General features: G+C 38.9%; 1 protein-coding gene across 1 annotated transcript in view; it reads left to right on the top strand.

The window, feature by feature from the left end:
• Positions 1-22,696, top strand: part of LOC148835878 (sex comb on midleg-like protein 2) — a 60,396-nt gene that overhangs the window by 17,755 nt on the left and 19,945 nt on the right. The window contains exons 2-7 of the mRNA XM_088913905.1: positions 1,730-1,849; positions 5,638-5,706; positions 6,066-6,136; positions 7,977-8,211; positions 8,923-9,011; positions 10,538-10,781. Of these exons, the coding sequence (XP_088770031.1) occupies positions 1,828-1,849; positions 5,638-5,706; positions 6,066-6,136; positions 7,977-8,211; positions 8,923-9,011; positions 10,538-10,781 (730 nt within the window). The 5' untranslated portion in view covers positions 1,730-1,827. The remainder of the gene's footprint in view (positions 1-1,729; positions 1,850-5,637; positions 5,707-6,065; positions 6,137-7,976; positions 8,212-8,922; positions 9,012-10,537; positions 10,782-22,696) is intronic.

Here is a 22,696-nt window from a genome sequence, read left to right as displayed (position 1 = left end):
AGACACAAGGCCGAATATACCCTGCATGGGATGGCAGCTCAGCGTAGGGCATGCACACAAACACTCACACACTCAGACCAGGGCCAGTTTTCCCAATTAACCTACATATATGATTTCGGATTGTGGGGGAAAAAATGGAGGAAACCCATGCGGGCACTGGGGGAACATACAAACTCCCAGAAACTCCCAGAAATAGATAGTACCCCAAGAACTGCAGCCCAGAGTCCCAGTGCTGCGAGGCAGCAGTGCTAACCACTGTATCACTGTGTCTCCTTATAGAAAGACTAGTGATTTGAAAAAAAAGATTATCATGTGGTCAGCTTCTCCAAAGCAACTGAGAGAATAATAGTTTATGCCTTGAACTTGACAGAGTCTGTATAAGCGGAATTTTTAGGAAACTGGCAAAGTCCATAATCATTCTGAGTGAAAATAGCTCCCATGTTTTTAATTTAATGATAAGATGTGAAATGTCAGTACAGAGAGAGAATCCTCAACCACAATGCCTTTGGCTTCACCTTTTCATTGATTAACCTCAGGAAATGCTGTTGATGTTTCAAGAAGATTGTGAAAGGGGTATATAGGGGCAAGGTGCACTCTTCTTAATGGCAAACAGTCTCATTGAGTAATGTAAGGAATTCCCTGTTGGAAGCTATAGGTACTGTGCAGGGTCTTCCCCCTTGTTAAATGTGTCGTGGGTGTTTAAAGGAATAGGATTACCTTTCCACTGGACCGACTGTGCTGGAGCTGTACCTGGCAAATATGTGCTAGAGCAAGAGCCGAAGTTCGGGAAGAGAAATGGAGGCTTTGACTTTCAAATGAATGATCAGAGGAGTCAGTATTTGAAATTTTCACCAGTTACGTGGAAAACGATTAACTTGATGTTTTGTCTTGGTGATTTATTGCTAATACACACAGTTTGTTACCATGTAGTTTAATTAGTGTGCTTCCATGTCTGAATCAGTGATGCATATCAGAATATGCATCACTGAATGAATATTAGACCATCTGGCACAACATGCGGTTTATGTGGCACTGGGTTTCAGGTCTTCAGTGACTTCAATGACCAGTTTCTCCTTGATTTTTATAGCCCTGAAGGCTAATTGGCGATTGCTTCTCATTGATGTGTGGAGATGGTAGAGCAGGTGAGAGACCGAGGTTTGGTGGAGAGTGTAGGCTCTTTCATCTTCACATTGTTGTGGTTTCTACTGAAAATGTGAACCCACTAAGATTTACTTGTGAAAGCACAGTTCTTGCAACCAGGAAATGTACTATAGCTTTTTTTTTGTACTATAGCTCTTGAACACATATGGTTTTTTACCTTCATAATATATAGAAAGATAAAGATGTAAAGTATTGTGACATTTTCTTTTGATGTTTTGTGTTTGGACGATAAGCTACTCTCAGGATAAAAAAAGGACAGGTCTTTAGTAGATCCAAATAAAATGGTGTCTGTAGATTAGAGAAAAAAAATGTTAGATACAGTAAAGACCTCTAAGGGAGGGCAGTTCCCACAGCAGTATAAAGATTTACTTTAGTTCAAAAGAGTATAATCAATCTTCGGGACAGGCATCTGTGAGTGAGGAGGTATAAGAATTCCCTAGTTTGCTTTTCCATTTTCACTCCCCTCAAATACTTTTGCTGGCCCTGGCTCCAGCCGGAACTCTGTGGTCAGCCGTGCTGTCTTGTCTTTTCCGTAACGTTTTTAATATCGGTTTTATCTTGTTTCCAGGACGCCATCATTGTGACTGTTGCAGGAAGCTCAGTGCCTGGTCTCCTGCCTCCAGTTCTGTTAGTTGGTGGTGGAAGGAACTCTTCCAAGCTGTCAACATGGGCAGAAGCTCAACAAAAGGTAAGGAGCCAGAGGTCAGTCCTGTCCATGCAGCTCTTCTTTAAATTTTCAACATTTATTCCGTTACACATCTTTTTAGAGGGATCTCCTGCACTTGATTAAAGAACTGATACCATTTTACTTTTTGCCTTTACAATTTTAATGTTCTCGTGATGAATAAAAGCAAGAGGAATGGAATGTTCCGGAATTCCAGCTCCATCGGAATTGGATAGAACAGTACAGATAGTGACAAACACTTTGCCTCTTTGGGAGACATGCAAGATGAGGAGCATAGCAGAGAGAGACTTGTCTTTTCCTTCCGTCACGAAGATCAGTGGAAGGTTACTGATTCACGATCCATGAACATTGCTTGCTGTCATGCACATCGCTGCTTTCAGGCAATTGATGTTTAGTGTTATTTTTAATTTTTGCAGCTGTCGCATCAGAAACATAACAGTTATACTTATCAGCTTGCCCGGATGAACTGTTTGACATAAAATGAAACCATTGGTGCTTTAAGGAGATGGCTTTGTTGGGGTATGTGAAGTTTTATCACTTCAGTTAAACAGTAAGCACTCAGTTTATAATTGTTGTAAAACTGCAGTTACGGCAGTTATGTGGTCAAGTTAAAACTGTATAACAAGTTCACGTTCTTAACTGGTCTAGAAAACAAATTCTGAAAGAATTTTTTGGGTTGAAAGCAAATCGACAGAGACTCGGTCTGAGAATAGGCGGTTTTCTAACTTATTATAAAAAACAATTCATTAGCTCTGCAGTTACAGAACTTCAGTTACTGCACTGAGTGTCGTTCTAAATGCTGTTAGCAATATTGTCACATCATGTCACCTCATGAATTGTTTCACAAACCCTACGTACCACTTATTGCTTATTTCCTCTGTACCCACACATGGAAAGAAAGTACGCCAGACTGTCACATTGAAACTATATAGCAAAGTTAAGGGACGCTGCAAACCATGCCACTGCTGTTTTTTTCTGACAAACACGTCTGGTGCATTTCTGCAGTAATGACGAGAAGGATGGGAAGTTGAGGGAGTGAGAATAGGGTACATTTGTACATCTACAAATACTCTTTAGGTTTTCTTTTAATTTCCTGTTTTCTATTCTTCGTCAGTCAACAATGGAATGCATTATAAATACATTTGTGTATTAGCCACGCTGTTCACAACAGAAAGAAACTTCTTTTTTATGGGAAACATTTAAAAGCCAAAAATTTGATCAGTCTTCCATTTATGAGTGCGGTTTGTCAACCTCTTCATCAGCACTGATTACTCATCATTTACAAGTTGTTTTCTTGTTGCATTAGTGCACACGGAGCCAAGATCTGTGATTGTAAGAAAGCATTTGACTCAATTTGGCACGAAGGACTGTTTTATAAACCTCTTCAAAGTGGCATGGTGGGTAAAGTGTATGACATAATTAAATCAATGTACTTGAAGAAGAAATGTACAGTGAAAATTGGAAACAAAAGGACAGAATTCTTTCCCCAAGGTCGTGGGGTGAGACAGCACTGCAGCCTGAGCCCAACACTGTTCACTATCTATATCAATGAGTTAGCAGGAATGTTGGAATAGTCTGCAGCTCCTGGTCTCACACTACATGACACAGAGATCAAGTTCCTGCTCTATGCAGATGACCTGGTCCTGCTGTCGCCCACAGAACAGGGGCTGCAGCAGATACTGGCACTACTGGAGCAGTACTGTCAGACCTGGGCTCTGACAGTCAATCTGGACGAGGCCAGAAGAAAGCCAGACCTTAGGGAAAGAAGTACCACTTCACACTCGGCAACAACACATCAAGCTACACATACCTTGGTCTGACTATCAGCTCATCGGGGGGTTTTGATCTAGCAGTGAAGGCACTAGGGGCTTTCTAGCATTAAAAAGGAGGCTTTTCAACATCGGCCCACCTACAAGAATCTGGCTCAAAATATTTGAAATATTTGAAACCCACTGCCCTATATGGCAGTGAAGTGTGGGGTCCCCTCACAGACCAGGATTACACTAAATGGGACAAACACCCCGTAGAAACTCTGCACGTAGAGGACTTTTCTACAGAACTCCTAACTCCTGACAGACCATACAGGGCCAAATTAGGCCAATACCAATTGCTAATAAACATACAGAAGACAGTAGTAAAGTATTGGCTACACCTAAAAAGCAAAGACCAAAACTTCTGCCACCACAGGACCCTGCTGAGCCAAGAGCTGAGACCAGAAAAGATCCTTCTGAGTCAGCTGGTCCTGAGGCTCACTGGCCCGAGCCACACCAACACCTGGCAGCCTCTGGACAGCACTGCTAGAGCACCACAACTCAGAATCAACCACATCACAGCACAGATCAAACAGCAATATCTCACACACTGGGACACACACAAACAAAAAAACAACATAAACTGGAATGCTACAGATCCCTAAACAGACAATGTACACTCACCGAATATTTGACCAGGATACAGCAAAAAGAAACCAACCCGGACGAAGTACAGGCTCAGTGGCCACAGCCTTGCCATAGAAACTGGGTGACACAGGCAGATCAGGCTGCCCAGAAAGGACAGGCTGTACTCCCACAGCCAGTGGGGAGAAATAGAGACAGAGGTGCATTTTATTACTGCACTGCGACAAATATTCTGGGATCAGACAAACATTCTTCCCCAGATTTACAAATCTAATCCCAGAACTAATCCCACACCTGCCAGATTACAATCAGTTGAACCGGCAGTTGATCAGTTGATCTGCTGTAACAGCCCGAGGAACAGTGAGCCTGTCTCTCAGTAATGCTCCATATGTTTGTATGTAAATATCTTTAGATATTATGTTAATTGTATTTGTATTGCTTTGGCAATACTGGTTTACTCATTGGTCATGCCAATAAAGCATCTTGAATTGATTTAATTGTACACTTCCGATCGTGAGGACTACCTCCACACCTGTAGGATGAGGACGTCCTACTTCTTTTTGTGGCACACGTTGACTGATGTCATTGAACAGCGACTCTAGTATTGACCACAGCCACTAGATCTTTGTCGCCAAGGGTCCCTCTTGTGTAACAGGGTGCCACTCATTCACAGATCTAAGAGGTGGTGCCGAGTGACATGCAGTGTTCATTTCTGATGACCGCTTGCTGTATCTTGATCTTCGCATCACAAGGTTGCTGCTGATCAGCATTGGTTTACTAGTATTTTCTAAGTAGGTGTTCCACGCAGTTACACTCATGTCTAATAGATACGAGTTAAGCTGTTCTAACCTCAAAATGTTACCTATTATAGCTGGCTAGTCTATTGATCAGTCTAAAGCTGGTTACTTTCAAGTTGGAATGTAAACTTTAGTTTTTTATGTTTTATAATCGATCAGAATGTGAAAAATGGGAATCCTGTGCCTTTTTTTTTTTAGATTCTCCCAGTTTCCTTTCTTGAGCATGGATGTCATGGTTTTTCCCCCCCTGTTATTGAAAAAAGAGATGGCACCACATTTTGACGCATCTGTTTCAAAGTGCTGTGTGTTTATTGAATTATAGTGGATGTTTGATATTCAGTTATAGGTTGCACAGTAGTCCATTTCCTCAAGCCCTCTCTAGTCCATTGATGCACGTTTAGTACGTGCAGAGTATTCCCTGTGGTGTTCGGCAACAAAGTGTACTTGCAGTCTTCATCATGGAACCAAAAACCATTCGTGCTGATCAAATATTAAACAAACATTTGATTATAAATGTTGGATTTTCTGATAGCATTTTATGCTTTATCAATGTTGTCCTGATTCTTCATGTAATGATGGTTTTGTCTTTTCTTTTCAGACCAGAAAGATAGCAAAAAGGAGAAACCAGGAAAGAGCTATTCCTCCCCAAGTCCCTCACAGAGCAAAGGTACCTGTGCGCTAACTATATTTTTAGAACAACAGTATGTAAAACCAGTACCCAAGATTCCAGTTTTAATATAAAATATTATGCCCCAACATGCTCAGCCTGCTTTTGATTTTTTAAAACTTAATTGGTCTTTGAGCGCCCTCTACTGGTAGAATTGAAAACGTGTCTGCTATCACCTCGGTTAAAACAAATCGCAAATGAACAGGACAATCGCAGATTCGAATGGAATCGGCCGTTGTATTGTACTTTGTTAAATAAAAATGTTCAACACTGGTTTTTCTAGTTTGTATAGAACATGTTAGTTTTCTTCCATTTTGTTGTTTTGTCAAAGGTTGTAACTGTTCCATCTCTGCTTTCAGAACTTTTTAGCTGGGATGAATATCTAAAAGAAACTGGAGCTGTGCCTGCTCCTCCTAGCTGTTTTAGACAGGTATGTTTCCAACGCCTATCACCCGAATGTCTTATATGAACAGAGTTTATAGTTTTAGATTAATTATTATTTTTCTGGTTTTATTAAAAATAAATAAAGTGACACATGCTTCTCTACTTTAATCATCACATTTTATCCCACTTTTATGTCCAGCATATTATTTTAGTCATAATTATGTTAGCTGTGACTAACGTTATGACTATTTGCTCAGCAGATCTTCATTTTGCATTGATTAAATGGACAAGCATGTGACAGCTGTCTGAAATGCACCATCTTATGTTGTGATGTTGATATTTGATACAGTGCCTTCCTATGGTGAAATTACAAAATGATGTACTCTTTTTTTTAACTGAATCTTTTATTCACAACTTGAATGCTCACGATAAGTTACAATAAATATTGCCAAATGCAGAAGTAAAATATGTTGATTGCATAACTATTCAGACCTGTGCATTCAATATTTGGTGAAAGCAACCTTAGAATTGACAACCTTTTTGGGTAAGTCTTTACAAACTTTGGTGCAGTTTTTTTCCAATCTTCTTGGCAGATTTGCTCAAGCTCTCTCAGGTTCTCTCAGAACAGCAGTTCTCAAGTCATTCTACAGTATATGTTCTCAGTAGTATTGAAGTCATGGATATTCAAGACCATTCACTCTTATTCTGAGGCCAGTCCAGTATAGCTTTGGTCTTGTGCTATTGTCAGGCTGAAGGGTGAGTTTTTGTCTCAGTTTTAGGCCTTTAGCAGATTGAAGCAGGTTTTCCTCTAAGATTTGCCTGTACTTTACTTCATGTATGTTCCCATCAGTCACGACAAGCTTTTCAGTCCCTTGTAATAAGAAGCAGAACTGTAAGATGGTACTGCCATCACCATGCTTGACAGCAGGAATGGTGTTGACTGGGTGACCAGAGGGACAGCCCGATTAAGGCAGCATCTGGGTAGTACTATAGACTTTTCCGTTCTTAACAACAGACTTCTCTTTGTGTTCAAATGGATGTTCAGTGCTATTGAAATTATATATAACCTTCTCTGTATCTACATCTTTCTGCAACTTTATCCCCAAGTTTTTTTTTTAAGGCTTCTTGGCCTTCAAGGTTGAATCTTTGCTAGAACTTCACTGCCTGACTGGATCTTGTTGTTTTCTTTGGATATTTAAATATATTAGGTTTAGAACAAATATTAATTGCTACTTCAAAGTCATGTCATGACTGCAAACTTTAAAGCAATGTAATGGGAAACCTGCATGGGTCTGAATATGTTTGGCAAGGCACTGTATAAAATCAAGTTCAAGTTTGTCAGTCCAGCTGTATACAAGTATACAGAGGAGCGAGATATCGTTCTCCAGGTCTACGGTGCGAATACAGACAGACACTGATAAGACAATGCTTTTTTGTCTTAGTTGGCTGTATTAATTTTTGCTGTTGTTAAGTAGCAGGGATTGCATGTTAAAAAGCAATCAAGTTTAATCTGAAACACATCGTGTAGCAGTTCTCCATTGGATGTACTTCATCAAACTCAGTTGGGTGTATGCTAAAACTGAAATCATTTTTTAATTTTTTTAAAAAAGCTTTTAGTATTTCCTTGCGTTGAAACGATGCAAATACAATTTGTTAATATCTAAGCTGCAGAAATATTCCTTAGGCTCCCCCAGCCTAGGTAGTTGTTTCACCAAAGTGGAAGTTCTCACACTGGTCCTGTTGTCCCTAGTGCTGTTTTTCCCCCTCTTCCTCCACGAACTGAAACGTACCTTCAGGCGTGCTTGGTTTTGCCCTCGTTCATTTTGGCCGACGTCACTGAAGGGACGTGTCCCCTACGCGCGTTGAAACACCGGTTATCCTTCTAGTCTAGGATCCCCCCTAGCAATGATTTCAAGATGGGCATGAAGCTGGAGGCCCACGACCCCCGCAACTTCACCTCGGTGTGCATCGCCACGGTGATGGGCATCACAGGCACGCGGCTGCGGCTGCGGCTGGACGGCAGCGACAACACCAACGACTTCTGGCGCCTGGTGGACTCCTCCGACATTCAGCCGATTGGGACCTGCGAGAAGAATGGGGACATGCTGCAGCCCCCTCTGGGTGAGGCTTTGTGGTGGGGTTCGGGAGGGCAGAGGGGGACTGAACACAGTGCCTCCCCAGTAAGAGTGAACTTTTGTAACGTGTGTAACGTGAAGGTTTTTTCTCTAGTTCTGAATTTTTGAAAATTTTTAGCTGTTATGTTGTCGCGGTGGCGGGAAGACTGTGTGATTATACCGTCACTTACCAGCAAGACAAATCTCAGTTGGACTTTGGGAGTTTGGCCTGCTTTGGCAATAAGAGTGTCACCTCTGCCTTTTCTGGGTGTTTTTCCACTTTGATCTCGTCTCGTATTATTTAATTCACTGAATTCTTGGTGAGTTTCTGCATAAGGAGAAACCGTGTATTTTAATCATTTTCTCTTTGTACATTTTGGCAGACATGGTGTAGTACTTTTCATCCCAGGGAGAAAAAATACTAAGTTCCACCAGCAGGTGGCGTTATAAAGACAGTGTGTACCAAGAGTAACGGCCTTATTAATTAGCACAATTACAGCAGGTAGTGAAATAGATTGTCGTTTCTAGATTTTTTTTTACATAGAAAAAAATATGAAGAAAACTTATTATTAATGACTAATTGTGTTTTTTTAGGATGACTTGTAGAAAGTACATTTGTTTTTAATGGGTGGCTGTGGTACAAATGCTGTATTCAGTGTCTAATAAATACTTAGCATCTTTAAAATGTGATCATTCATATGTTTTTGTCTCTTTTTAGGATTCAGAATGAATGCTTCCTCATGGCCAATGTTTCTTCTAAGGACATTAAGTGGAGCAGAAATGGCACCAGCAACCGCCTTCAAAAAGGTCTGCTTCCATAAATCAAATGCATTTTCGAAGAGGAAAACAAAATGTTTTTTTGCACTGTATTCTCCATATAAATGTGCAGGTAACAATTCTGAGAGTAGATTAAGAAGAATGCGTCTGCTGATACAAATTAACCCTGTTTGTTTCACAGCATTCAAAAGTCCAGTGTATAAAACAAATATTTAATCTGAATTTTGTGTATATAAAGTCAGCAGCCAGAGTTAGCAGTTTTGTCCTTATTAGCACACACCAGTGTAGTATAGCTGACTTTGACTAGTGAGGACAGGTGTAAATATGAATCTCCTTTTAGGTTTATAGGGTGTTTTAAGAGCAAAGTGTTGCTGTGAATCATTGGAACCCTGATAATCAAGACCTTTAAGCCTTCTTGCTTCCAAGCATTTTAAAATTGCCAGAGCCAGTTAATATTCACGTTCCCATGTCCTGTAGTGACTGCTTCCTCTTAATACACGCAATAATCCTGAATGAAGTTCCCTTTAAAATATAGGATAGGTGGTAATTTGCTAGATTAAGAGAAAAGATTGAGTCAATACTAGGCCGTCTTTATTTTCCTGCACAGTTTTCTCCAGAATATGGCAGACTATAAGACAGTAAGACTGCTTCTAAGCCTCCTCTTCTGCTATGACACACATGTGACTTTTTTTCTTGCTCAGTTGGTGCCTGCAATAACTATAGATCAATGAAGAAACTGCATTGGTTTGTTGAAGGCGCTGCATTTATGTAATAAAATTGCTCAAACACAAAGTGTTTTTGGTTTGGCCAGGGTTGAAATGAGTTTTACAACCAGGAAACAGAGAGAGAGATTGTCTTTACCAGCTAAGTAACCTCAGAACCCCTGAGTGCTGGTTGAGTTCTGTAATCCAGATATCGTTAAAAGTGGTGGAAAAAATGGCACCAGCTGTCACAAAAGATCCTAGAGAGATGGTAGTTGATCTTGTGGTAGCAGTGTGAATTTTACAGTATTTATGAAGACCATGATAAAGTAAAATGCCATTAACAGGAGGTTTTAGGTGTGAGAGTGTTATTAGTTCCATTTGTGAAAAACCTCTGACAAACCAGACCTGTAGCTGCTGCTCTCTCATGGACAAGCAAGCTTGCACTCCAAAACCCTGCTGCACTATTTGTTTCTGTTTTTAAGGTCAATATTATATTTCTGCTGTTTTCCTTTGGTGTTTTGCTATTTTAATGGAGGCATTTAACCTCCCAGATACTCTTCCACTTATCCTGTAAGGAGATGTGCCCACATTTTGAAAACCTCTGGCGCGCAGGATATCAATTTTAATTTCATGAGGTGAAAAATCAGTAGAAGGCTAGTTTTGTTGCTCTGTATAGGTTTTGCCTATTAAATATACACCTCAAAACCCCTTTTATTGATCACAATGCTTGTTCCTCGGCCTGGAGCAAATGCTAGGGTTTGATAGACTGAGTTGTGAGTTACCCTTTCTGAATCGTCATGATGTTAGGGGAGTACATGCTAAAATACTGAGATTCAGACTGTCTGTACTTAGGAGCCACTGAAGCCTCCACAGAACGGTTTCAAAGCTGGGATGAAGCTGGAAGCCGTTGACAGGAAGAACCCCTACTTAATCTGTCCAGCGACCATCGGTGAAGTCAAGGGTGATGAGATCTTCGTGATGTTTGACGGCTGGAGAGGTGCCTTCGACTACTGGTGCAAATATGACTCCCGAGATATCTTCCCTGTGGGGTGGTGCTCCTCTACCAAGCACAGCCTACAGCCGCCTGGAAACAGCGGTAAGACTTGTCCAGCAGGGAGCGACAGCCCGCCTCTTCCTGCCACCCCTCCCAAGCTTGAACAATGGAAAAACTCATTACAGCAGGAGGCACCTAATATTGTAATGGAGGGTTGTGGCCAGCACTCCTGTCTAAAATCAGTACTCAGTAATAAGCAAGGTTTCCTGAACAGAAAAACTTATCTCGCCAAACCGTTTCTTTCTACTAAATTTAAACGCGCATTTAAATCTTACCACAAAGAGATGTGCTAAAGTACATGCCTAGCCTGACTGAGCTGGTAAATATTATTTAGTTTCAGTTTTGATGTAGATTCCAAATATTTAATGGAAGTGAACCATTGCAATCACTGTGTTGTCTGAATTGTCAGTTAAGTTGTGCATGTTGATGAGCCTGCAGTTTTCTCAATCTGTAGAAGATCGGTGTGGTTAAAAGAGCCTATTCTGTGTTGACTGTTGAACACCACTTTGAAGAAAAAGCAGCCAGTACGTTGAACCACTTGACATCTCCTCTGACCACAAAAGCAGTCACTCTTTACTTTCAGGCCACTGTGATCTCTGTAATCTGATGAATTGACAGTTTGCAGATTTTGTTTTATAGAACAAATGCCGTGTCAGAATTGTACATGAGAACCGTACTGTTTGACCATCAGCCAAAACTGTCAAATCCACAACAGAATTTCACGTTTTATTCATGATTGGTTTACCTAAAGGAGAACTTTAAAATGTACGGAGCCACATTGTCCATGTTTTATCACATGTACATTCAGTATGTGTAAGTGTTCATGCTTGCTTAACACATTTTTACAGTAACACCTTGGGCAAAAGTCACTGAGAATTTTCCCGTTTGAATGACAGTTTTGAGCAAAGTTTTGAGCCTTTACCCAAGCCTGATTATTAATTTTATTCACATAAGTGTTATTGACAAAAGAAATAATTTGCCTATTTTCTTAAAGAAATAGCTGCTCCCTACTTTTTGCCTTTTGTTCTCTAAAATTTCTTATATTAATGGAATGTATGGTGACTTTTTTTTTTAGACAAGTAAAACTGATCTTAATTCTAGAGGACTAATTTAGTAATGTTGCTGAATGTTGTTGATTTGCTTTTGCCCTTTATTTGCCCTTATTATTGTTGACTGTAAAATATTTGTGCAGTGTTTCACTACATTGCACACAAAAAAAACCTAGTTTAGAAAAAATGTTTAACTTCACCCAGCAAAATGTGACCTTTGGGTAAATTTTGCAGAATGCCCTCATCAAAGAGAATCTTACTTTGGCTCCAGCAAATAGTTTTTAATCCGGTATCTTAGTAACTAACGCCTTTTTTATTTTGCTGCTGCACAACATGTCATCTCAGCCCTTGAAGGTTTGCGTTTCAGTTGAATCAGTTTTTCACCGAATGCTCTCATTAGCTGTGACACCCACAGCTTCACTTTGGCACCTTGTGGAACTGTAATTTGAGATGTTATTAACTTTATATTCTTAAAGAGTATTTTAGAAAGCTCTGAGTAAAGATTTACTGTATGGAAGCTGCTGATGTACATACCTGCCATAGCAACCCCTGTGAGTAGGAGAAAATACAGAAACCTTGTACTGTACAGGGACATGAAAGAAGATAGAATGTACCAGATGCCTTCTTGGCTAACTACAAGAACTTGGTCCATCGCAGTGTTTTCTAGATGCAGCCTAAGTTGGTTTTCTGCTGTTCAAAAATGTTTTACAGTACACCCTTAATTTAACGGACTCTAACGCTTAAATTGACCTCAGATTTAACAGACAGAATCTGCTGAAGGGGAACTTGTTCTGTAAATTCGGAAGTAACAGATTTGACCTGGAAGAACGGTTGACGAATTGCCTGTGGTGGGTGTTGTTTGCGTTTCGTGTTCTTTGACAATTAAAAAAAAAAGTTTAATGAGAATGATAACAGTATGTAAAAAAGCTATGTGAAATGCACAAATAATTGAACAAGTTAAAAATTAATACCACCGAAGTTTAAAATTCAGAAATATTAAAGGTGCCCAGTAGTATTTTGCTTACAATAGATGATGTTTGCATTTTGTATGCTTCAGCAAATTTGCAGTATATTTACAACACGTGAAATAAAGAGCTTGTTTATTGATATGGCACAGGAACAATTTTCTTTGACTGTTGATTGCAGTCGTTACAAAAAGTCAAAAGATCCAGCAACCTTATGTATGTATACTGAACTGGGAACCTTAGTACTGTGCATGTCAGGTGAAATGTTGTTTAAGTGCAGTGCATAATACATTGGAAAAAATACATTCCTGATCATGCACTGCAGTGTATTATTATTTTTATTATATAAAAATACATGGAAAATGCTGTGATCCTGCTGCTGGGGGCTGTCATTGAAGACATCCTCAGGCTTTTCAAGGCTCTGCTTGTAATGGACTTAAATATCTCTTTGTAGAGCATTGACTTCATTGCTCACTGCTATTATTTCTTTGCACTATCTGTAGTGTCCTACAAAAGTATTCACATTCTTTAAAAGTTATCCAATGTTGCTGGATAACAAATGATACATATCTATTTCCTATATTTTTTGTTGCAAACTCACATGCTGAAACAGTAAAAAAAAAAGAAGAACATTGTCAGCAGATATCTAAAATAAAGTCAAAAACTGAAATATACTGCTTGCAGAAGTATATTTCATATATATATACTCCCTATCATGTTACAATTTTTCCTGGTTTTTCTGCCAAAATATTAGCAGTAACAGTGAAGTGTGACAAAAAGCTATCTGCTAGTATGCCTGTTTCACTGAAAATATTTTTGTTTTTGTCATGTCATTAGTGAGTATTTATCTGAAAATAAGATTAATAGTGATGGTAATTTCAAAACTATTTGGAATAGTGCAAATTACCCCTTGTTTTATCTTGTGACAGGTAACTTGAATTTTTCTTCTCATTTCTGCGATTTTGATTTCGGATATCTGAAGTTTTGATTAATTGTGAGAATAGGCAAGTTATCGCTTACATTTGTTTTTGGGGTGCTTGAATTTTTGACACCTCAAGCTAAAATGTGGTCACACGGTGAAGTGAATGGAATTTGAAGAAGTTATTTGGATATCCTTATAAAGCTTATAGAAAATTAAGCCAAATCACAATGAATGTTTTGAGAAGGTAAAATGACACAATACTGTTAAAATGACAAGCTATGATTCAAAAGGTGACCATTCTACAGCAAATGTTACAGCATTTTTATCAATGGAGGTTATGGTTTTCAGATTGGAGCCTTGGATGTAGACACATCAGGTCTCACACAATAGATTAAGCTTCAGCTCTATGAGGTCAGCTTTCCTGTGCTTCCATTCAAAGAAACTGCTTATGTTAGTGTTTGAAATGAGAAAATAAGAAACTGGTTTGGGGCTCCCTGGAATTGGAACCGGTGAACCCAGACCCAGAGTTCACAGGGGTAAACACACTTTTAGACTTTATTTTCAGCTTTGAATTAGTACACACGGTGTGAAAAGTATGAATTACTGATTTTTGCAGTAAATTCAAAAATATTTATAAAGCTCATTTATAAAGAGAGGGAGAAAAGGGAAGGCAGAGAAAGATTGTTATTAGATATATACTTTATTAATCCGTGAGCGTGGCACAGTCAACACAGCACAGTGTTACGAAATTATACAAAAATACACAGTACAATACAGTAAGTACAGTCAGTGAGAAGTGCAGTAAAAAAAATGACTGTTGACATATTATTTTTCTGTTCGTACAGGGTAATCTTTATAAGACAATTTTTTTTGACATGGTTGTCTTCTGTCTCCTAGAAAAAAGGGAAACAAGTTCTTGTGCAATCAAGGTAGTCTATTCTGGGGACTTAATTATTCCAGTTTCTAACAAGATGTGCGTTTATACACAGTGATTGTATTGTGTAAAAAAATGGCATGTACAAAAATTAAGCATTATGCAATACTGCATTCCCTGGTTTTCACTTTTGGGATTTTGTTTTCTCTTTCTGATTTTTCTGGATGCCGAGCATTTAGGAGCTGATAGACTTTTGGACACATGGTTTCTTTAGCAAACAGTTCAATTTACACAGTCCGTCTAAGTTCAGTTCATTTTATGCACATATCAACTCTTCATTTTGTGATATTTTTCATAACTGGAGGAGGCTTGAGCCTGCAGACCTTAAAACTCCAGCCCACTCACATAAGTAAACACAGTAACCACCATCCCTCAGAGCCCTTCAGGGCTGGATGGTGTTGCCGATAGTTTCCCTTTCTTATGATGATTTTCTGTGTTGAGCCTCCAGTTTAATCTAGCCTGAGATATTTTTTGGAGTGTTATATGAATCAATTACTATCCCTTATGGAGGAGAAATTGGTAGATTTCACTTCTGTATGTGTATTATCTCTGTAATTTTGTAGTCTAGATATGCACATTAATTTACCCTATCCTTGCCTATACTATCTGCACGTGAACCAAGACGAAGACCCCATATACTCGTGCATTTATTTTTGTATTCGTCAGTTTGTATACTTAAAATCTTTGTTGTGAAACATTTCTGTAATGTTTTGCGATGACGTTCAAAAGGGAAAGTCTGAGGTCCTGAGATTTTAAAAATAACTATTAAGGGTCTGAAGAATAAAAAGGGTTTTTAACACAAACTACATTGAGCTCCAATGATATAATCAATATTTTATGGTTTAGGTTTTTAGACGTTCAATATTTTAGGTTTTAAGACATTTAAGGTTTTTCATTAAGTTCTTTATTTGCTGGCTCTGCCAGCTTCCTTCTTGAGGTAGAGGGGATAAACAGGTAGTATATACTCATGGCTTCATCTTGTCTTTATTATTATGCCTCTAGAACACACATCTGGTGGTAGTAAGATAGTTAATAATGAGTTAAGCTGTGATTTCAGCTTGATCAGCACATGTAGTCTGTCTTTCAGGACCGTCGAACCTGTGTAATTTGTTGTCTACATTTGGTTTACTTTCTCACTAAACTCTTGTGAAATGCAGGCTTTCTCAACCCTATCAAATATTTTTTATTACTGAAAGAGTAGGGGAGGTATGTGCAGTACCCAGCTTCTGTTGCTTCTAAGGATTTATGACAAATTGGGTTTTCACTTAAAAATAGTTCCATGTTAGTGTAACTCATGGTATGTTGGTTATAAAATCGAAAATACACTATTCTTACAGCATGGAGGATACTTGCTGTTATATTTAAGTATTTTCTCATTTCCATTATTTTGGTATTTTCTTAAATCAGCATTTTTTTTAAATTTAACACAAGTTTATAATAATTTGGCCATCTGGATTTCATGTAACTATTACATTTCAGCTTCAAAGGTTATCTTGGTGTTTACATATCTTAATTGGTCCATAAATGACTTATTTGGCCAGGAAGAGTCGCTGTTCTTTTACTAATGAAGAACATATTCTCAACCATTCAGACAGCGGAATCGTTTCGTGTGTCCTGTGCAATGTCAGAATTATAAATTTTCATACTACAGCGATTCTAAATCTCGAGTTTTTTATCCTTTTGTAAAAAAAAACAGCTGTTGAGAGTTTAATGGGTTTTTTTCTGTTACAGTTGTGAAAATGCAGAGAAAATTTCAAGTTTAAAAAGTGTCATTATCATAGCGTCTCTGATTACCATTGACATTGTTCGTGTCTGTGTTCAGAGAAATTTTAACAAGCAACTCCCATTAAATCATAATCCGTATTTTGTGGTACAATTTTACGATAACTTTGGCTTCCCTTTGCGTTGTCTGGGTTGTGCTTTGGAGGTGAGGGGCGGTGTGGAGCTGCAACTGGTTGCTCAGACAGTAGAGAAGCAGTCGGTTCAACAGCAGATCGCAAGGTTACACCTCCCCCTTTCAGTGTAACTGACGCGCGGCACAACCCGTCCACGGGCAGTGCTGAAAAGAGCCAAGGTGCAGCAGTCTTCCAGAGGGGCCCGGGGGGGTTTCAACACGTCTCCGCTGTCCTGTCACTCGAGCTGACCCTATTGTGTGATGAGAACAAGATCAGCTGTTTTCACATTAGATACTAATTAGCTAAGATAGCGCTTCCAGTGAGTCTTCGTAGCCTGTCAGCTGCAGCTTTCCGGTTTTGAGTATGTGCTTTTCCATTGTTTCGCGTCGCCGCCTTAACGGAGACCGGCTCGCTGGGCTGTGCTGAAAAACGAGAGAAACGGGCAGGAGGAGAAGCTGCGTCAGTCTCCTCTGTCCTCTGTGAGAGCACATGTCAGTGGGTGACCAGACTCGCAGCAAAGACACTGCCCTGGAACTGACTCGTGCAGCAAAATGCACAGCGTGGCTGTTATTTCACAGCTGATATGTTTGAAAGACACAAGGCACAGAGTCTTGCAAGCTACCTTCCTTGTGGACTCTTCTGTTTGACTGCTCACCGTGAGCCGAAGTCATGAGGTAGAGTTGCTCTAATGTGTGAACGCTGAGTACTTCACCCCTCATCCTGTGTTTTTTTTCATCAGAATTAAATCAGAATGTATATTTTGTTCTTAAGCTAGTGTAAAATACATTTGCAGTGGGATAGGTGCCGTGGTATGAAAAGATTAAAACTGGTATTTTGCTTGTTGTCCAGGAAAGGGCCAAATAGTTTGTAAAGTTATTTTTGACTGAAACATTATTCTAAACACCGCAAAAAGAGTTCACCACCATAGAAAATCTAAGGTTGAGTCGCTTTTGACCGCAAGGCCAAAGCTGTAATTAAGTCAAGCCATTGGTCACAACTACTTCTTTTCTCTTGTACTACTTTGTTACAGAGGGGTAAGGGTGAATGCCTTCTCTTTTTCACACTGGCCTTGCTGAACAGCTCTAGTAGAGCCTGGTTGAGGTTAACCACTTCCACGCGGTACCGTCAGCTTTCTGTATCTGTGGATGATATGCTGAAACTGCATTCTACTGCACAGAACAATGTTCCACGCAGAAAGGACATGTCTCTGACACTGCTGTTGTAGGAGATGATGCCTAACCGGCCACCTGCTATGACCTTTCCCAAACAGATTACTTGTACTTTATAGGGACAATGTTCTTTGAAATGATAGCGTTTTTTTTTTTTTCCAGAAGTGTCTTTTTGTTCCTTAATTATTTTTTCCAGCTGATTAATTTGTGATGGGCACCTCACTCATAATCACACGGTAAAAAAAAAAGGTTTTCCATCCCTTATATATTGATGTTTGAAGATGCCATTGGTACAGAGTACCCTTTTCATCTCTGTTGCTTAGCAACATGAAAAGGCAGTGAGCTTGGTTAGCACTAAAAAGCATGTTAGGAGTTTTGAGGTGTTCAGCACTTCAATGATATCAATTAGTTTTGTCTTTAGATAAAATTATTGACCAGTCAACATGTAATTGGTCCACTGTATTTTCATTTATAACCTTAAATGTTTTTGATAGGTTTTACAATATAATCTGTAGTCGTAAACTACAAAATGGTATACATCAGGTTAACGGTTCATTTATTTTTAAAACAGGTAATCAGATACAAAGAAATGCCACTTAAAAAGTCTTACTCATCTGTTAATCTGAAATTCCAAAATAAAAATTACAATTTATACTTTTGACATGACTAAAGCTTTCTTGAAACATTCAGACATTAACATTACCTTGTTGTTAAATGAAGTCATCCAGTATGTTTCTTTGTCTTTGTTGTGTACTTATTTCTTCTCTGCATATGGTTGTTTGACTTTCATTGTCTTGATACAGTATTAACCATAAAGTATTTCTATATAATCCTTCTTTTCTTAACAATCTATCTGTTGGGTGGATAAGAGCAGGAGAGCCCAGAGAGAATGACCCATGTGTGGTGTGGCTTCATTAAACTGGGTTTAGTTTAATAGTTATTAGGGAAATGCAATTATTTCAGGCGCCAGCTGCTAATTATCCAAACCCTTTCGGCATTTTCATCCCTATTTCCATATGTGGATCAACGAATAAAACATATATTACTAAAATGTTTACTTTTATTCCTTTAGTTTTTAAAAGAGATATATCTCTGCATTAAAGTGGTATTTGAAACTCTTATTCATCCATTTTTTAAAATTAAAACAGACCTCAAGATACTGTTTAATCTTTTTATTGGAAAAACTAAATTAACATGCAAATTTTCTCTGTTTTTGTTTTTTCCCCAAGTAAGGTTTCAGTTGTATTGGCAGAATTGTCCATTCATTTCTCCATTTTTTTTCCCCCTCTTTGACAAAGTTTCTAAATTACCGGTCTTAATAATGACAGTGAATTTTCAAGATTTCCACAAGTGACGTCAACTAATATTCCCTTGCTTCCTGTAAGATTTATTCTGGAATTTACCTTTTCTTTGCCGTGCCTACATTGTCATTGCAGAGGAAAGATTGGCACTGTAATATATTCTAAATGGTCACAATTTGTGTATTTGGACATTTTTTGATTCAGAACTAAAGCAAACAAGTCGCTGTGTTGATGATAAAAAAGTGAGAAGATGGTGAGAAATTGCTGCATCGCAAATTTTGTTTTCAAATAATGTCAAGCTACTCCCAGTAAAGTGCCAGTTAAATATATGAATGGCATTAGGTTACTTTTTTGCTGAAGATCAGGGTTCCTTTGTCTGCCTTCCCTTTCTTCATTAAGACTGAGAAAGGGGGTAGTTTAACATACTTTTCAAGCTTGGTAATGCTGTTATGCGCTACTGTTTCCTGCTTTTTTGAAGCTGCTTTTCAGCTTGTCCTCTGGGGACTTTTGAATAGGCTTGAGTTACTGTGCAAACCCTCCTCGGGGGTACACGACGCCCCACTAATGCAGCCAACAGGAGCCCTTTTTGCTCTCTTGTCGCTCCGGGTTCTCTGATCCATTTTAACCTTTTGCCCCCCCGAAAGCCTGGGAGGGGCCTGTGAGAGCAGGTGACTGATGAGTACTGTCAATACGGCCCACTGATAATATGCATATTAGCTCTAGCACCCCCCCCCCCCCCCCCCATCACCACCACCACCACACACACCCGCCTTTTTTTTTTTTACTCTGATGCAAATAAGCCATTGCTCATTCAGGGTTAGCTCCAGTGCTGCTCTGTCAGCATGGGCTTTGTTGTTGGCTGTCTGTGCGATTTAAGAAAAGCAACTTGCTCATTAGGAGTTAGGAAGTGAGGAACCACACAGCACATCTTGTTGAACTCCAGGTCCAATCAGTCAGTACGAGGTGAGGAACAGAGCTCTTGTTTATGCATAAACTGAATCTTTTGTTTTGTGGTGAGTTTTGACTGCTTTGTGCAGTGTCTGTCTTGCAATTTGGCTTATTCTCACATGTGGCTGGTAATGAAAGATATCTTAATAGTTGGAACCTTGTTTTTGGAATTGGGGAAATTTCCTTTTACTTGGGAGTTAGATGTGCTTTTGCATTTATTTTCGTGCATGACAAGAAAATTGTTGGGGGCTCATTGTTAAGCTGTTGCTTGTCAGAGCTTCTAACTTTGTATCTATGGCTTGTGTGTTGACTTTACTGAATGTCTTTTTGATAGATTACCTCCGTGTTTTTGGAACTGATAATTAAATGAAGCATCTTTATATTTTGTAGAAATCTGGAGTGAGCGCAGTAGTCCACAGAGATGGTGGTTTGTACCATTGCTATATCATTGGAAAAAGCACCTTGGAGAATATACTGACCAACACTGGGGAACTTGATCTATCTGTGTTGTTTCTCTGATGCTTTTTTGATTAGACAATATAGGGCCACACAGAGGACGTAATTTGATGTAATTATTTACATTATTGAGAGGGGATGTGTTTTTTTATGAACACAGCATAAAAGCATTTCTAGCAACATTATAATTTACGAGCAATTTTGATTAATGAAATTTTGTTTGTGTCTTTCTGTCAGAAATTTAGGACCTAAACCATGTTGAATATTTTTTTTAGATGAAGACAAAGAATATGCTTTAAGTTGTAGCTAATATTTTGGTGTATTACGCTCTACAGATGGTATTGTTTTATTGAACTCCCTCTGGGCAATATGACGAGTGCCATACAATACTCAAGCCAATTCAGTGCAACCCAGATCACTGACATGTGGTTGTGATTTTGCACTAAAGTGAAGAATATCAGCAATGTCAGACATAAAATGAGAATCAACAACAAGAATAGAATCAGAATTAGTCAAATGTAAATATTTTCAATAATGTAATGAACACAGAAGTATTCCTGTCTCCAGCAAACCTCTTACCAGAACCAATTGCAAACCCAGCGTCTTTTTTTCAGCATGCAGGTCAGTAGGTCAGATGTAAATGAAGTCATCATGATCAGCTCCATATGCCTGTTTAATACTGCAGGAGGATGTTTATGGAAATGTGCTTGTGAACCCAGCTTTTTTTTATCTGCAGTACTTGAGCAGTTGCTTAATTCCCACTCTTAAGACCTGAAGCATGAGCGAGAAGAGGAAGATTTGGGGCACCAGAACCAAGCTTAAGCAATGAGCCTTACGCTCTGTGTGCTGACTGAGCTCTTACAATCCACAGAGCTTAACAAAACGAGCCCGAGGAGCTCAAACACTCCTCTGTTCTGAGCTCCACTTAGCCAGTGTCCTCTCTGCTTTCTACTCCCAATTAGTGCTGATCTGATCAAACTGGGAAAGGGTTTCAAAGCACAGGCAGCCATTAGTTTTCACTCTGAATGTAGCTGCGTAGCGCTGGGTTATACTTGTTGTGTGGCTATGTGTAATATATGTGGTTGGAGCACTTTTTTTTTCAGTCTCCCTGGTCTTCAAAGGAATCATTGGATTCATTTCCAGATTCGAGTCAGAGCAGCTTATTGTATGAAGTTTCAAACTGTTGTCTAAAACAAAAGAGGAAAAGATCTCAGAAAGGAGGAATCATGCTCATTAGAGGACATTCCAGTTGTTGAAGCTGCATAATTACATTTCTTAACTCATTTTCATAATACAAAAGCTACCTTTAAAACATTTTATTCATGTTTGAATAAGGATCATTATTCAGCATTCAAAATATAATTCCCACCAGGCATTGCAACTGCTCGTCGTGTTGTAAATGAATTTGTTTTATGGATTTGGTTTCAAATTACTGCCAAATCTGTTGCACATTAGTCCTAAAAACTGACATACTACAGCTCCTGACGAATCTCAACTTACTTGATTCAAAAGAATGTTTTTTTCCTTTTAAATTTGAATTTTCTTTACCTTTTTAAAATGTAACATTCTAAAAGAATCTGTTAATGCTCACATCAAGCTTCCAGTAGAAGTAGACTTCTTTTTTGCTAGCCAGCAGACCTCTTGGCCTCAATAGGAAGGTAAAAACATTGAACTTTGTTGTACCTTCCCAAGCTCTCAGCAGTTTTCACAAATACATTGAGCTAAAGGCTGCTTGTGTGTATAAATCTGTGTATTATTTACACGATCTTGAGAAGGATTTTTATGGTAAAGCAAAGGTTGTTCTGCAACCCAAGCCTTGATGCTTAGTGTATTTTGCCTTTGTTAAATTTGAAAAAATGTAAAAAATGATGAGTAAGGTTACAAATGCTCATATTACTCCTTACAAAAAGGATTGTTATGAGGATGTACACTATTTACAACACTGATTTTTGTAGACAGCCTTTTCAAAAACTAGCTTAGAAGTTCAAAAATTGATTGGCTGCATTTCTGAAGTGGATCTTGTGTGAATTGGTCTTCAAAAACGTTGGAGGTCTTGGATAGTGGTGGTTTAGCACAAAATTAATTTTCGTTGCAGGCTAGGTGTCGCATTTTCTGGAATAGCCACTTGCGTATATTTTCAGTGTTGTTTACTTCCGTTTCCTAGACCAAAGCAACGGAAAAGTTATTCTGAGCTGTACTCGTAGCTCAGGCCGAGGTTTTCAAACCGTGAAACTTGTGAGACCACAGTCATTCTTGCTTTTTTCAGAATAGGTGAGAAATGAATACCAGCTTAGAATGACTATGGAGTTTTTGTCTGC

The sequence above is a fragment of the Atractosteus spatula genome, chromosome 4 (genome assembly GCF_055471065.1).
Source record: "Atractosteus spatula isolate fAtrSpa1 chromosome 4, fAtrSpa1.hap1, whole genome shotgun sequence".
Taxonomy (NCBI): domain Eukaryota; kingdom Metazoa; phylum Chordata; class Actinopteri; order Semionotiformes; family Lepisosteidae; genus Atractosteus; species Atractosteus spatula.
This window is presented reverse-complemented; position numbering and strand designations above follow the sequence as displayed.